General features: G+C 39.2%; 1 protein-coding gene across 2 annotated transcripts in view; it reads left to right on the top strand.

Annotated features, from left to right (window-relative positions):
* The window catches only part of PER3 (period circadian regulator 3), a 361,451-nt gene that overhangs the window by 112,148 nt on the left and 231,529 nt on the right, over positions 1–17,774 (top strand). For both annotated transcript variants that reach the window (XM_078642926.1, XM_078642925.1), the window contains one exon: positions 2,138–2,243. In XM_078642926.1, the coding sequence (XP_078499052.1) occupies positions 2,138–2,243 (106 nt within the window). The remainder of the gene's footprint in view (positions 1–2,137; positions 2,244–17,774) is intronic.

Here is a 17,774-nt window from a genome sequence, read left to right on the forward strand (position 1 = left end):
CAAAAGAAAAGTAAATTTAAAAAAAATGTAAACAGTAGAAAACTAAATTGTGAGCTGCTTCTAGCTACAGAGGAGCAGGTGAACTCTCAGTCTTCCAATTAGTCTGTTCACAGAATTGTCAAGAGAGTACTGCCCTAGAGCTCTTATCAGATGTGTTTATGGAGCACTAAGACAGCTTTGAAAAGTCCCAACTTCCTCATCACAGTTTCACACAGATCCCTGCGACTCATGTGACCTATCCCTTCACTTTGTGTACATTTGTCAATAATTTTGGACACTTTGCTGCAACATCCCTGTTCCTCTATATTACAAATTAAGTATGAAGAAAAACAAAGGGAGCTGACCAAGTGCTATCTTCACAATTATACTCCGTGCTGGAAATTCCATAACCTGGCCAGCTCCTCTGTAACCTGCATTCTTTTGCAGACAATAAAAGAGTTTGCAAGAGTTGGAGCTCCCTCTAGGTTTGATTACACCACTCCTTCCCCACTCCTGTTGTCATGGACAAGGCAGGTACACCTACCTTTTGCCCATGGAAAATAGGGGGCAGTTTAATCAATAGAACCCCCTTGCACACAATAATAGGCAAGGCAGAGTGGAGGAAAGTCAGGGCACACTGCCATGGGCAACTCTGGGGTAATTGTGGCAATACTCTTAGATACGACAGGGGAGCTATGCCCCTAATGCAACACCTCCCTGCCTTCCCAGCCAACAGTTGAGATGGGACTGTTATACCTCCAACAAAGGTCTTGTTTAGAAAAATCTGTCTTGATATTTACAAACGTCAAGAGAGATTGAAGTAGCACAACTGTGGGGCTCTTACTAGCAGCTATGTGTTCTTTTTATAGCCCACTCTTGCCCTTGAGCAGAGTTTTGGGTGTGGAAGCCACACTACCACCACCCACAAGGCTGGTATAGTAATTGCAATACACTTGGTAGGTGAGTTATAGAGAGTTGTAAGATTGAGTGAGTTAGATGAGGTAGCAGTAAGGAAAAGATGGGTAGAGAAAAAGATGTAGACAGATAGGTAAGGTTTGGAGTGAGATGTAGACGTACAGCTGTAGAGCGAGAGAGAATGAAATATAGACGGGAAGGGTACGGAGAATGGCTATGTTGCCAGAGATAAAAAGGTAGAAAGATAAGTTTGTTAGAACCAGAAACCGAAGGTTAGAATTAGACAGTTCGATCAGTGAGATCGTCTGAGAAGTTAACAGTATGCAAGGTAGAGTGTGAGAGTGGTGATGTAGGGATCCAAGCAAAATCAAGAGTGAGGTAGAGAAAGATAGGTCAGGTAAATTGAGTAGTGAGGCAGCAATAGGTAGAACAAGAGGGGACAGAGTTCTGGAACTGCTGTCAGTGTCCTCAGTCACCCGTGGCTATCTGTGTTTTTTTTTTATTTCCCTTGCTTCCTCTTGACCTTGGGCAAATTGGGTGAGTCATTTTCATGTACAAGATCATCCACATATACAAGGACAACAATGTTTAACAACACAAATTAGTGTAATATGTGATCCCGCACATTATGTAACGTGACATTGTATGCATAAACATGTTTCATGTTGGAAAGAGCATATGTGAGGACTAGGAGGGAGAGATTTAAAGTTCAGTAAGCAAGTAAGTGAAAGGACCTAAGTTTAAGCTAGTACTTTAAGTTGTGAACTAGAACTAAAACTTACTCAAGTGTAAATTATTCAGAAGTGCAAGTTAGCGCTCTCTCTGAGACAAATACATGCACAGATATACTATGCAGTGCAAAGGGGAACTCTAATATAAAATGCACATAAAGCTTCATGAATGAGAAAACATCCACTAGTGTGTATGCTCTCCCCTATCAAGCCCTCCCTACACACATTATTCAGCATGGCAAAGAATGACTTAGTGTAGATCAATGCTGAATATAACTTGGGGACCTCAAACATTAAAACTAAATGTCTTGAAAAGGGCAGATGTAGTGAGCAAGGGTTTATTTTTTAATGTTGTTTTTTAATAGACTTTCCTCATTTATTTGAAAAGAAGTACTTTGATTTCGTTTTGAGCTTTATGAATATATGAACACCTGATCTTATTTGGCTAACTTGTTCTTCTAATCTTGGTGCCCCATCTAAGACTATTTCTGTGTTCTGTTGATCTGTCACAGGGGTCCTCTAAATGAAGATGTGTTTGCTGCGCGAAGTAGAGAATTCAGCAGTAATGAGAATGAGATAAGGGAATTGCAGGGGCAAATATACAAGCTTCTCCTGCAGGTAAGAATTGACCAAAGGAGAGAGAAACTAAATGAGTATGAGTGGAGTGATGCAGGGTTTCCAGTGTCATCTTAGAAATATTGGCAAAGTGGTGATAGTGAAATAAAAATAGGCACCCCCTGTGAAAAGTATGAAAGTTCCTATTAATCTGTTGAAAAAGACTTTCAAATATAATCAGTGTTATGTAAAAATGTATTGATTAACTATACCACTATGCAACTCCTGCGATGAAATGCCACATTGTCATGTTAAGAACAGTAAATCAGTAGCGTCATAAATATTGGACTTGCACAAACTTGTTAATCCAACTATTAAAACGCACTCAATCAGATGTGTGTGTAAGTGTGAACACAAATGCATGATTTGAAATCTTAAAACCGTATAGTGTATTCTGGGGTCTGAGGACCTCTGACTTTCTGACTGGATAAACTATGTTTAAAAATGTTCTTGAAAGACTGCCAAGGATCTGGAATTTTGTTTCTGCAAAGATATCAATGTTCAAGGTACCTTGGCCTCAGACTCTGTAGTAAAACCAAAAATGACACACACAAGGTGCATCCGAGAATTAAAGAAGCTGCTCTTTTCATCAATCAATATGGCCCAGCTCTTTTAGACTCATAAATGTGATAGGGATTAGCTTTCAACAAGAGTCTTCTTCCCACAAGTTGGCAATAGAGAGATTTACCCTTCTATATCAATGTAATCATGTTTAGTCTTCAGACAGTTCTGACACAGGTTTTCTGGACCTTTCGCTTATTCTTAAGAAGCCTTAAACAAATGTCAGAATACCAAAATGAGAGGAGTCTATGAAAGCATTAGCCAATCAGGGACTGAAAACCATTTATTTTAGTATTATTTCCGCATTCTTTATTGTAACCTAGTGGCGGAACCAGAAGCAACTGCTAGCTGTTCTAATATAGTTTGCAGCTGAGCCATGTATGCATGTGGATGTCATAAGCGCCACAACCAATTTCTGCTTGTATTTTTCATTTTTAACCACCTTTTTTGCTAAATTGTGAGGACTGGTGTTTGCTTCTTGTTTTCAGAGATTTCTTTACAGAAAGCTAGCATCTAGTCTTAGATAGTTTTTAAATATATCCCTTTATAATTTTTTTCTTCACCCTTTAGACCAAGCCAATTGTGCGGCAGGGCTCTGACTTTCAGCCATGAACCATTTGTCAATGGTCACTTGTTGGAGCTGACCCATATAACCTCTCTGTCTTGTGTTTGGGTAACAGTCCCCTGGTGCATGCATGTGCTCTATTTGCTAGCATGTTTATGAAGCAATCCAGAGCCAATGGCTGGCAAGTCCAGTAAGTGTGTAATGATCTGGATATAAATGTTGTTTTTTTATCACCAGAGAGAATCTTTCCCCTCCTTCACTGAGGTCACCCTCTTTAGCCCTATGCAAGTAGTGAATATAACCTGACAGAAGTGAAACGTACCTGACTGAAAACTATCTGAGTCTAGAACTTGACAGCTTGTTCCAGCCATGACCTGTTTTCACAGTCCAGGAAAGGGGCATCGAGAGCCTGGAGCAAAATATCCTTTGGTATCTAGAACCCTTCTCTGGAGACTCCTTTGCATTGCATCAAGCCAAGCTCCTCATCTTGACTTGGAGGCCACTCACTGATGTAGCCAGATTTGGTATTGGTTCCATTGTTCTCAGGTTCCTTTTCACTCAAGAGCTCACACTCTGTCCCAGACTGCAATCTGGAGACTTGTGACAACAGCATCTGAGTCTTGAAGATCAATCCCAGATATAGATCCTTATATTCTGAAGCAGAGCTGATAGTGGTTGTCCAAGAGAAAGATGAATGTTCTATCAGTGGGAAGTACTTCTTTGAACTCACGATGCTTGAGTCCTCCATTGGGACAAGACAAGAGTGGTCATGGACACATAGCTGAGTTTCATCCAAAAGATACCAATCAGAAATGTTCTTTTCCATCCTGGAAAGGTATTCTAGTCTTCTAAGAGAATGAAGCCCTTTTTAAAGGAAGATGCCAGGGCTTAAGATCAAGCCCACTTTTAAAGCTTTAGCTGAGGCAGAGAATTCCCAATGACGTTTCCGTGGATCGACTTGCTTTTTCTATGCCATCTTAGGAGGTGTGGTAGGAGAAAGGGTTTCACTGTACTACATAATTAGACCCAAATAACCAAATCTGCATGGGTCTCCTGAGTGCTAAAGAAGGCCTGTACCTCAGTCAGTATTTTAAGACCTTTTCAAGGTGCTGTAGAGGCTACTCATTTTAGATGCACTTAAGATTATCCTGAATCCAGACAGCAGCAGGTATTCTATTCCCATAACTTATATGTTAAGTTACTCCTCCAAAAGAAAGTCAAACAGCTAGCTTTGTCCTTGGAATGGACTGCTCGTCAGGACAAGATGGAGGGATCCTTAGTGGAACTCCAGGGCAGCATTTTCATGTTCCGATCCTGAAGCGTTTTGAGGGGAGATGGGGTGTTAAGTATTTCTAGTGTCTCTGCCCTGGACTCACCATTGGTGGTACACATCAAGCCTGTCCTGAGAGAAGCTGGATGTTTTGACACTACCAAAAATCCTCTTCTTGAACAGAAAATATGAGTAAATGGCAGTTATTTTTCCAGAGCAACCTGCTTAAGTTCAAGTTGATGATGTCATGCCCTTTTCATACAAGCTGTATGAGACAGAGGGGAAGGTGGACCCTTGCAGGGGGTCATAAGAGGCTAGCTGAACAGATCTGGTAAGATTTTCTCTAACTAGCTCCAATTAAAAAAGGTACCTGATAAAGTTGGGCCTTCTAATAGAATATCTTGCTAACCTCTTTGAACTCAATAGTGCTTGACAAGTTGATTCCACTAGCCTTTCAAGCCTCTTGAGTTCTGAGGCCTAAAACAACTCTTGTGCAGATAGCCTTCCTAGTGGCAATAACATCGGCCCTGTGTATGAGTGACCTCTGCCATTCAGGTGGTAATACATTTTATCCTGAGAGGTGGAGAATATGGTGATCCATTAGCGCCTTTCTCCCAGTTTTGCTTACTGTAAATGTGTCCTGCAAAAAAAAGTGTTGGAAGTAATGTCATCTATGGTTTCACACCTGGAATACTTAAGATTAAGTAAAGTTGCTTGCCAAACTCAGAAGTATTACAGATTCTGGTGGATACAAAATTATCAGTTGTTTCTAAAAGTCTTTCTCAGTCTTTCTAAAGGGACCATAATCAAGGGTCATGCAGGCGTAAAGTAGACAATTAGATCCTGAGAAAAAGTTATAGGTACTTAAATTGGAGTGGGTTGTAGGTGATGTCTGAAGTAGTTATATGCCATAAAAAGAGAATGACAGCTGTTTGCAATCGGGGAGATTTTAAGTGCCAGAAATGACCGGCTGTAACAGGTGTCTTTGAAGAGTGAACCAGGACATAAAGTACTTAGATTGAATTGGACACTCCACCAGCTTGGTTTTTATCTTGATTCTACGGAGTAAAAGTGTTTGTTTTAGTTAGCAGGTAGAATCACTGCAATTTTGATGCTCTTTGAAATGGTGAGAGCCCTCACAGCATCAAACGTGGTTGAAAAAGATTTCTTTTTTAATTTCGATTTGGAGCTGGTCAAATACAAAATGTTTCCCTCCAAAAACGTCATGAAGTTCATAAAGCTTGTAAAGGTTTGTTAAAAATCATGGGAGACACATCCCTTTTTATGGGTGTTGAAGACCCTGACTAGATTTGTTTGGCAAGTAAAATCTATTAGAAATATCTCATGAGACTTCCACTGCAGCAGCATCCACTGCTCATTCGCGTTTCTTTTTTAACAACCTTCCCCTTCTAGTAAAAATCTTCCCCATTCCCTTTCCTTCACCCCACACTCCTCCCTCACCCGGCTCAAGGCTTTGGTCCCTCCCTTAAAGAATTTGGCATCAGCTCAGGGCACAGTGCAAATGTTTTAGTTTTTTTGTTAAATCATTTTTTTTAATATAAGAGAAAGTACCAAATTAAAAGTCAACATGAGGTGGAAAACTTAGCCTGAAAAAAAGAACATCATTTTATTAATGATGCAAGCCAAAAAGACATAAAAGGAAAACAATTGTATGTATTAAAAATGAATAGGAAGAATTAAAGGTACGTAATAAATCAAATAATGTCATACAAATGATTTTACAATAAAAGGAGAGATAGAAAGAGAGAAAAGAAAGGGAAAGAGGAAGAGAAGGAAGGGAAGGAAATAATAGAAAAAATGATTAGTATAAAGAAGGATGGGAGGATAAGTAAGAAGTAAAAGGAAGCCAGAGCAAATCGGATTTAATTTTCTGAGAGAGCGTTAAAGAAGAGACAGTAGAACAAATTTTGGAATTATCTGTCCAACACATTAAAATAACTTTAAAAGCAAGAGCAATGAAAAGGTCAAACAATTTTAGCTTAGAGGAGTTGTTAAAAAAATCATCAAACATGGAACTATGGAAGACATTTGAAATTGATAGTGGAATACTGCATTGAAATATCTTAGAAGTTACAGACCAAATGGAGTTCCAAAATTTGAAAACATTAGGGCAGTGATGAATTAAACCCAATAGTGTGCCATCAGAGGAAAGACAAGACCACCAAAGGGGAGAGGAAGAGGGATTCATTTTATTAATGAAAATGGGTGTACAAACTACTTTATTGTATAGAAATAATAAGGATTGAATAATATTAGCCGCTTTAGAGGTGGTAAAGATTGTGTACCATAACTTATCCCATCTTTGAATCGAGAGAGTGAGTGAGAGGCCTTGTTCCCATGCCAGTTCAACAGGGGATTTCTGTCGTTCAAGCATAGGGGTAACACAAATTTTATAGATAAGTAAAGCTTTGGGGAGGATTCAAAGGAAATATTATAAAAAAAGGGGTCAAAGGGATGAATGGAGTAGAATCATCAGGGAAATTTTGGATATTAGGAAGGATTGAAGTTCCTGTGCTAATTGTGAGTATATATGATGAGGGCAGGTTATAACGTTCTTGTAATGTAGTAAAGGGTATGACAGAGTTATGTGATATCAGTTGGTGAACATGAAAAATATTCCTTTATTTCCAGTGTTTAAAGTAGAAAGATTTGTAGCGAAATGTAATGAATTTGTTGTACCAGATGAAAGAAGCAAGACAGGCCTGAAAAGAATTAGAGCCATCAGTAAATAAGGAATGTAATAAGTGTTGAGAATACTTTAAAATGGGATATTTAGAAATTAAAGTACAGTTTGACATAAAGCAGATATCTTTAAAAGAGAAATCATGTAGCAAGGAGCGTTCAGAAGTAAGCCAGCGAGGTTTCAGTGAATCCTCATCTTGCCGATTTAGAGAGTAAAATTGTCTGATCAAAAAGGCAGTGTGGTATAATTTAAAATTTGGGAATCTTACCCCTCCTTCATTTTTTGGTTTAAGTAATCTAGCAATACATGCAGGTTTATTACACCATAACAATTTAGTGCATAGAGAATTAATTTGGTTAAAATAATAATTTGGGATATGCAAAAAGGTAGCATAGAAAGCAAGAAAAGAATAAGAGGAACAATCATAATTTTGATAGTATCCAATCTGCCCCACCAAGATAGAAAAAGAGGAGACCATGAAGTAAGCAGATTTAGAATTTTAAGTATTTAAGGAATTAAAATTATGGGAGAGAGTGTGAGAGATGGGAGGTAAAAACCAAATACCCAGGTTTAGACGAGCACCATTTAAAGTTCGTATTAGAGAACATATTCTGGTAACATAAGGAATTTAAAGACAAAACTTCAATTTTAGAGAAGTTTAACTTGTATTCAGAAATTTTAGACTATAGATAAATCTGCAGGAAAGGGGGGAGAGAAGTGATAGGTTTTGAGAGGTAAAACAAAATATCATCTGCATAGGCAGATAATTTGATTTCATGGGAATTGTATTGAAAACCTGTTATAAGGGGATTGTGACGAATTCGTTCAAGAAAGGGTCACAGACATAAAAGAAGTAAAAGAGGGGAGGCGGGACAACCTTATCTAGTACCTCTATGCAAATTAAAATACGGGGATGAAATACCATTGACAGAGATACAGGCACGAGGTTCTGAGTGTTTAATAATTTAATTATTTAAATAAATTTGGGTCCAAATCCAAGCCAATTGAGAGATTTGAACATAAAATGCCAATTTATACGGGCAAATGCTTTTTCAGCATCTAGGGACAATGCAGCAAGAGGGTCTAGATATTTCTTCGCTAGCGTAAGAATATTAGAAAACATTCTAGCATTATCCGAAGTTAGCCTACCTTTAATAAAGCCAGATTGATCAGGTTTAACTACCAAAGCTATAACGTCAATAGGTCGAGAGGCAAGAATTTCTGCAAACATTTTACAATCATAATTAATTAATGCAATTTAGCGATAATTTTGACATAAAGTATGATCTTTATCAGGTGTAGGGATAAGAACAATGAGAGCATCCAGAAAGGAGCCTTCAGATTTAGAGTTTGAAATGAATGAGGAGAAAAGTTCAAGTAAGTGAGGGGCAAAATTAGAAGAGAGAGTGGAGATAAGCTCTATAGAAAAACCATCAGGACCAGGAGCCTTTGCCCTTTTTAGGGATTTAATGGCAAGCAAGATCTCTTGCAGCGAGATATCGTTTACAAGAAGATTCATATCTTCCGGTATAGAGGGAGGAGGCGGGAGATCAGCAAAAAATGATAGGATATCATTTTCAGGAGGGTGTGTATCATCTGTATATAATGAATTATAATGAGACTGGAAAGCATTTACAATGTCTGAATCAGAGTGTAATAAATTATTAGTATGGGTATTACGAATAGGCCCAATGAAGTTCTTTTCCTTTTTCACTTTTAAGTAATTAGCTAACATTCTACCCACTTTGTTTTTGCCTCCATGATACTTGGTCTTTATTTTAAGTAAAATATTACATGCATCGTTAGTAGCTAGATTGTTTAAATCTGATTTTGCCTTAATAAGGTCCCGAAGGTGAGTGGGGCAGTTCGATGTAAAGTAGGCATGCTCAAGCTTTTTGATATGTTGGAGACTTGGGAGTTTAATAAAAAGAATTCCTGGCAGTGTAGGCAGTAGTAAAGATACAGAAGGAGGCTTTAAAAGCATCCCAGTTAATATGGACAGAAGTGTCATCAGATTTATTGAACTTAAAAAATTCATTAGTGAAGGGGCAGGCCTCCGAGATAAAGTTTTGGTCAGATAATAGGGAATTATACAATCTCCATCGAGCATGTTTGGAAGTAGTGAAGGACAAATCAAGTGAGGCAGAGACAGGAGCATGGTCAGAGATAAAAATAGAGCCAATCTCAGAAAATTGGATAGACGGGAGTAGGGATTTTGAAACCAAAATGTAATGAATGTGTGACATGGTGTGGTGTATATTGGAGAGAAATGTAAACTCATATTTATCAGGTTTACTTGTACTACATACATCATAGAGTGGACGAGAGTCAGTAGCAGATTGAAATGCCTTATGGGATTTATCAGGTTTAAATTTACAATTTGATTTACTGTCAGAAAAATGGTCTAGCCAATTGTTAAAGTCTCCAGGGACAATGATGTTAGGATGAGTAATAAAGAACAACTTTAGCTTAATCCTTTGCCAAAAATTTGGATCATATTTCACCAGTCCAAATATGTTAAAGAAGGTGACTTTTTTGTTATATACCTTGGCATTAAGTATTACCCATTGTCCACTTGTATCACTCCCAGTAGAAACAACTTGAAGCATTAAGGATTTATGACCTAGAATGGCAAGATCTCCCTCACGATTAAGAGCAGCGGAAAAAATAACTTGTCCCACCCATTGACGTTTAAGTTTGAGAGATTCCATGTCAGTACAATGAGTTTCTTGTAAAAAAAAGCAACTTGACTTTTAAGTTTCGATAAATGAGACAGTACCTTTTGATGTTTAACAGGATGACCTAGACCCCCGAACATTCCACGATACGACATTTAACATAGTGTAGACTAAAGATAAGGGTACAGGAACATTGAAGGCACACTGTAAAAACATAAAGGAAAACGTAAAGCCCTCATTTGTGCGAAATGAAGTGATGTAGAAGAGTTATGAAAAACATAGAAAGGGAAAAAATAGAAATGAAAAGAGAAAACAGGAATAGGAAAGGTAGGAAATAGCAAGAAAGAATGAGAAGAAAATAGGAGAGATAAGAAAAAGAAGAGACAGATCAAGAACCATAAGCCAGATCTGAGAGAAAAAAAAGAGCAAGAAGAGAAACAGACTTGTAAACATCCATAAACAAGAAGCAACATCGTAGATAAATAGAAGGTAAAATATTAAGAACATTTTAAACCACGTAATCAAAAATTAGAGAACATAACTAAAGAACCAAATTAGAAACCTGAAAAGTAGTAACCGCATTGAAATAACACGAGAACAGTGTATATTAGACATTAGTGTCCATAAATGACCTGGTGATAGTTTGCAGGAATACTTTTAATGTGGTTGGATCTTCAAAAGAGTGGGAAACACCCTTGTGAGTAACTTTGCTGAGGTAGGGATGTAGCATACCATAGCGAATATTTAGAGATGTCATTTGAGGACGTAGTGCCAAAAATTCCTTACGTCGAGCATTGGCCGCATTAGAAAGATCTTGGGAAATAAAGATGTTATGACCAGACAAGACAGCGTTTCTCTCTAGCACATTTCAGTACTCGCATTAGGTCAGTAAATTCTAGGAAGAGCAATATGATACCACGCGGTCTGGTGGAATGAGGTTGAAGGCGGCCAAGCCGATGTGCTCGTTGAATGTTTAGAGGTGCAGAAGACTGAAGATTCAAGAGTTCAGGTAAAAATTTCTTCAGGAAGGAAAGTAGGTCAGGGCCCTCAATATTTTCCGGCAGACCATAAATACGTAAATTGTTCCTTCTGTTGCGATTTTCAAGGTCCTCGGTGTGAAGCTTAAGCTTTTGAATTTCTTGTTTCAACATAGGAATCTTGGTCATCAATTCCTGAATGTGGCTCACACGTTGGTCCATTTTGGTGGTTTTACCTTCCGCCCTGATCCATCTATTTTCAATCAACTGCAGTTTCTCGTTGGTGGCATTCATGAAAGGCTTAAGTGCACGTAGCTTGTCCAGAATTGTATCCAGGACCGGATTTCAGGATGACTGAATCGGAGAAGGCGGGTCATTCTTCACTCCTTTTTTTTTTTTTGGTTTGGTGCCGGAGGAGGAAGCTTTAGAGAGGCTAAGTGATTCAGTAGACATTTTTAAAATGTGTATCTGACGTTGAAGAGGCTTTTTAGTAGGAGGAATTCTGCCCATAAAAGAGGGTGTAGTGAAGGAATCGTAAGAAAACAGCACCCTGCAAATGTATAAACGCTAATACCTCAAAGACGTACACAGAAGAAATTGGAGGTATAAATAATCACATTACAATTTATGTTACTGAGAAATATGAAGAGCACGTAGCAGAAATGCAATCACCCAAAAACTAGTTCTGAAGTAATTTGCGCAGTGAGCACCAAAAGGACACACATTCCATTAACAGGTGCTTAATACAATAAACTAGAACATTGTAATGTGGCAATAATGTGAGAGCAATAGGATGAAGGAAAGTTGCAGACCTGAAGAGAGACAAAAATCCAAACTCACGTGGACTCTGTGGAGGAAATGCAGCTCGAGCGCCGGAATGCATAAAATGGCAGCCTCTCGGTACTTCAAAGAGCCCAGCGTGTGCATTTTCACGATAAAATTCCAGTCCTGACAGTCGCAAAACAAAAAGTGGTCCAAAACAGAAATGGAATCCTACTTTCCGTAACAAATAGACCCAGAAATAATCCTGCTGCTGAAGAAAAGTCCAAGGTTTGTTTGAAATGCCACTTTTTAAATGATTGTGGAACCGCAGTACTTTATAATTCCGCTAGAGGGCAGACAAAGACCATTTTTGGGATCTTTCACATTTTACACAGAAGTTAATTGTCTTTGACTTCAAATGATAGATAACACAACTCATGTTCCCTACCCTGCACTTTTATGAAAGAGCATATTATCATGAAAATAAAAGCTCAATGCTGACTGTAATTAGGTCTGTAAACCGTGCAAGATGCCCAGCATATGCGCTACAAAAGGAGAAATATTTCAGGCAGAGGAAATGCAGCGTGAGCACTGGAATGCATGAAATTGCGGCCGCTCAGTACCTCAGGTAAAGTTGTGCATTGTATTTGAAATGTAATAAAAAGTGGGTGTAATTTCAGCCCTGCTCGCACAAAAGACTGCCACAATGACGAGACGTTGGAGACCAGCTTTGAGTGCCCTGGGCATGTTCTCAATGTGGGCGAAATTGAAATTCTTCGCTCAGTGGACGGACGGAGCTCAGCAGGATGCCGCCATCTCGTCAGATGCGTAGCCACACCCCACATTGCAAATGTTCTGGAAAAAAACAAGAATGGCACAATGGCATATCCTGCTTCATATGATAATTCCTCATTCCACGAATTTTAACCTGTAATAGAATGGTCCTGAGTAGATTTACTGCACTATCTTTTTATGGTACAAGATGGTCATCTGCAAATGTTGATATTATGTCAATGTGTATTTGCAGCATCAAAGTTCACTCAAGGTGAATTCCACTGACTTCATGAGAAGGATCAAAAAGTGAGATATCCCTGCTGGAAACAGATTTTCAAGACGGAACTGCACAGATGGTGGTTTTATCTTTTGAATAGATGAGAGGAAATTTTGTTTATTGGGGGGGGTTTATTTAAGGTAAAGGAGTATAGTCATGCTTTTCTGAAAATGTTAAACCTTACCTAGACCTGGGTATTGGCTGCATTTAAGTGGATGGTCATGTTGACAGGCACTAATCCCCTAGAGGCGTGATATGTAGGAGAACAGAAGTAAGTCTCGGTCTCCTCCACTTTTGAGTTGGAGAGCAAACAGGTGTGTCAGACTCCATCTTTGCAAACTGTGACATGTTTGAGAGAAAAGATTTGAGCCATTCCAGAACTGCACTACAACCCAACTGTGTCCAGTGTGTGTGAATATGGTCCTTTCTCATCAGCTATAACAGAGGCTTCTGAGAGGGTGCTCACAATTATCAGGAAGGTATGAGCATCATTCAGAACCTGCAAGACGTTACTTAAACGCCTACCATTTGTTGTCTCAGTTATACATTTTGGCTTGAGGCTGGATCATTGGAATGTTAGTAGTTTTGTTCCATTCTATCGGGTTGCAGCTTGATGGCTACAACTTTGCTCCACTTTTTATTTTAACGAAGAGGAGTTTAAATATTGGGTACGAATGGGCATGAACTGTCCAGAGTTGAGATGTAATCGGAGAATTCCATTGATGGCAGACCGTTTGACAATCCCTGGTGGACAGACTGACATATCTTTAACAACAGATTTATTCATGTTGGTATAGGAAGACTGCTTGATAGATTCAAGGAGTTGGTAGGTTAAGAGGTTGAAATTTGTGTGAATAGAGTGTTGGGAAATGTGGATATAGGTGGTAGAACTTTAGTAGACATGTATATTGCCTACACTTGAGGCAAAGAAGTGGGCTATTTTTGTTGGGTTAGTGAAGTGCTTAACTGTGACAAATAAGGATCGGGGTTGGATGTCATGTTGATTAGATTTTTTAATTACCGAGAATTATTATGTGTTACAAGTTTTTTATGTCACTTTCACCAGTTATTTTTTGTATTCTACTTAGAACATACATTATCAAAAAGCATCACTTTGTAGACATAAATTCCACGTCCTAATTCACATTGGTGGAATGTTTTATTTAGGAGGTTTACTCAGAAATGTAGGAATTCTGAAATGATTATGGTATTACCTAATTTCAAGTTTAGGATTAGGTGTGCAATTCTAGCTGTTTCAATATGGGGCACGGTGCATAAATTTGGGAAACACAAAAAATACACAATGCCCTTAGCATTTTAGTATTACTGTTAACCCATTTCCAAGTGCTCCTACGTTTAGCAAGCGGAGCAACTAAGGTGTAGGGTAATTAAAATATTTTAGGAAGTGATAAGGTATGCATAAGAACTCATGTCTCCTAGTTCTACAGGCAGTAGTATAACCGCTATGCAAATATTGTATGTCAGAATAGCATATTCAAAAATGTCCAGTGACATCAATTTTGTGTCCTTAAAGTCATATACAAAAATATCGTCCCACTGGGTGTAGATTTCTATTATCAACTCTAATGGGTCAATTCTTTTGTACTCGATATTTAGGACATTTTTCTAATACCAGATAAAATTCTGAAAACATTATTTTAGTTCCGTACCCAATGTAACATCTCCTTAACGAAATGAGCCTACCGGTGGCCCATATGACTTTTGCGGCTGCCCTTGCATATAAATGTTATATTTGTGTATTTTTTGTATAACTAGTTTCTCATTAAAAATAGTATTTTTCTTTTGTTTTATGGTATTTTAGTTATTTTTTTGGGTCATATGTTTTGGCAATTTTGTGTTGTGACGGCGGTTATGCTTGTAGATTTCCCATTTATAAGTGAGTTTTTTTTCGCATATGCGGTCTTACATTTTATGTATGAATCCATCACGTATCTGGCCATGTGTCTTAATCTACAATGTGACTGCAGTTTATTATAAAAGAGTAGCTTCCTGTGTATGCTTATGTAAAAAGTAAGAAAAGGGAAATACTTGTTAACCTATTTAGACCACAGCAATTTTCCAGGAAAGGATTTAAAAGTGCCCAAGTCTTTGTTGCCTTTTCTGAACTTATCCCAAATACATTTTCTTCGTTGAATAGAATGACAAATTACATCACAACCAGATACAATTGAACTATTTGTCTTCATTGTTCACCAAACACTAAAGAACTAGATGAAAGTAAAGATTTTATACGGCCAACAAGTGACAAAGTCGCTGCACAAAAAAATTGCTCATCTATTGTAGCCCTGCCAACATTCATCTCCTGCTGTGTCACTTCCATTCGTCTCGTGGCTTCAGCAGGAAAAATTTGATTTGCAATTAAGATTGTTGTTGATTTGGATACATTTGATTATCGCTGACTATTTTAAGCACTGGCAGACAGTCAAATCTTAGTTCTAACGTACACTATTTGTACTTACCTCCATGGCAGTCTGCAATTGCCATCTATGTCATCTTTGAGGATGTCAAGAGCAAATTGTTTGACATAATTCAAAGTATTTTCTCTTTCACAAAGTACGCATTTCGCTGTTTGCTTTTTTAGTTGTTCGCCTCCTGTTTATCCTTTGATTTGGCCTGTCTCTCTCCTGGTCCATAATTATTGCTATTTGCCAGTGCCTTCCCTGCACACAAAGGTGCTTACTTATTTTTCACTCTTTGACTGTTTGTCAAACTAAACTCCAACCTGTGACTTGGATACATATTTTATGTTTTGTGCTTTTTGGATTTCTGTTACATTTCTAGCAAAGCATCTATTTGTCCTCTCTCCCAGGCAACAGTAGCGTTATAATGGTACAAACTAGTGAGCAGCTTTATTTGTGTCACAATTGCTAATTCTTTAGCTTCAACGTTATCGTCGTCCTCAACAAAATCTTCCAAGAACGATTCTTTTGATGAAGGCACAAAAATATATTTTTCACTCAACTTCTGAAACACCTCCTGCCTAAACCGAAATCTCAGCTAACTTCCCCCAAATTGTCAAACCTATCTTATATCCTATTGAAGAAAGTTTCAACGAGCCAACTTCAGAGTTGGTTTGAAGAAGGCCACCTATTGGAACTGACACCAATCCGCCTTCATAATTAGATGTAGAACTGGGGGCGTGATTTTGACTTTGGCGTTCCTCTATTGGCACCACAACTGCCGCTGCGCCAGCAGGAGGACCGCCAAGGCCGTGGTCAGACCGTCAGCCAGAATATGATTGTAAACCAGGGCGGGTGGGCGGAGCAGTGGTTGTCGCACAGTGGTGGTCTGTTAGACTCAAAGGAGAGCCTAACATGAAGACAGCCACCATGAGAGTGCTGACTACACTTTCCTGCACAGCGGGGCATGCACCATGTCCTGCATGCCACTGTGTGTAGGATAGGGGGTGCAATTTCAGGGAGGCAGAGCTTGTTCCCACGCATGCACTCCAAGGGCTAAAGGTGGCAGGGGGTTCTTTTAGGGCACAGTTAGTTGCCTCTCTGCCACCCTTTTCATTGCTGGCTCGCCGCCATGAAAAGTGCGGTGGAAAGGCAACTCTGAATATGCTCAGCGGTGCTTCTGCATCACCACCAGCATATTCGTGCCTCTGAACGCTGCGCCACCTCCACGGGATCCTGGATCCTCAGCCAAAGCAGCGGTCCTTTGAGGTCTGGTTGCCACATGCCGAATACTGAAGGCAGGCACGCAGTGTGGCCATGGTCAGACCCAGACAGCAAGTATGGCGATCCTATGGTCCTTGGAACCGCCCTTCATCATTTGGGGTTCCAGGGACCCACACAACAAACAACTGCCTGATGACAAACAGAAAAGGGCCTAATAGATGATAAATGGTCCCTCCTGTGGGCAGTGTGGGGTCACTTTTTCGTCAGAAGTGATTGGTTGATTATAAATGAGTGGAGTGGCTCATGGGGTAACTAACTAAAGTGCAGTGCAAAAAAAGCTGTGATAACAAAAAAGGGGTGTAGTTAAAATTGGTTTAGGAAGCAGAAAACTATTTTAATCAGATATAGCTTCCAATGCCAATATTAAAAATAGCACAGACAGAGGAAATTTATGAACTGTCTAGTAGTGGAACGTGGTCAACATGTTTCAGCAAATAGCCGTGTGGCCTTGCTTTCTTCAGGACCTTGTCAAGAACGACTACTGCTACTGCACACAAAACCAGAAAGTGAATAGAACCGTCCCCTCCTAAGGAACCCTTGGAAAGGCTCACGTTTGTACACACCTTTGGAACATTATCCAACAACATCAAAAAAGCTGTGAAGAAACGTTGGCCGATTTTGAATTCGGGACCCCAATCTATTCAACAGCCTCTGTTTGCCTTTAAAAGAGGACCTAATTTAAGGGACAGGATGGTCCATACCAGACCACGTGAAGAAGCGACCAGGCTAGTAGGTACTCTGTGGGATTTGCCTCCAGTGTCTGGCCACCATCCATGTGGTACTTGTCAATCATGTGCACAGACTTCCAAAACCACTGAAATTGACATTGGTACTTCTAGGCCCTGGCGACAAACAAAATTCACTAACTGTAATAGTGATCAACTTATTTATCTGATCACCTGCCCCTGCGGACTTAGATACGTTGGAATGACAACTCGTAAAATCAAGGTGAGGCTGTCTGAACACAGGAGTACCATAAACTGTAAACGTCAGGCGACCAAACTCACTACCCACTTCATCAACTCAAATCACTCACCCACTTCTTTCCAGTGGACGGTTCTAGAGAAACCATTTATTCCCACACATGTGACCAATCTGAGTAATTTTCTGTTAGTGAAGGAACAAAAATGGGTGCTGAGACTTGGCACCTATAGTACAGGGCTCAATGACGATATACCTTGGTCCTCTCTATGAGTTTAGTACTCTGCCAATAGACGCCATGTCTTTCCTTTATTTAATGTTCTGTTCACATGCCCGACGTT

Source organism: Lissotriton helveticus, chromosome 5_1, assembly GCF_964261635.1.
Source record: "Lissotriton helveticus chromosome 5_1, aLisHel1.1, whole genome shotgun sequence".
Lineage (NCBI taxonomy): Eukaryota > Metazoa > Chordata > Amphibia > Caudata > Salamandridae > Lissotriton > Lissotriton helveticus.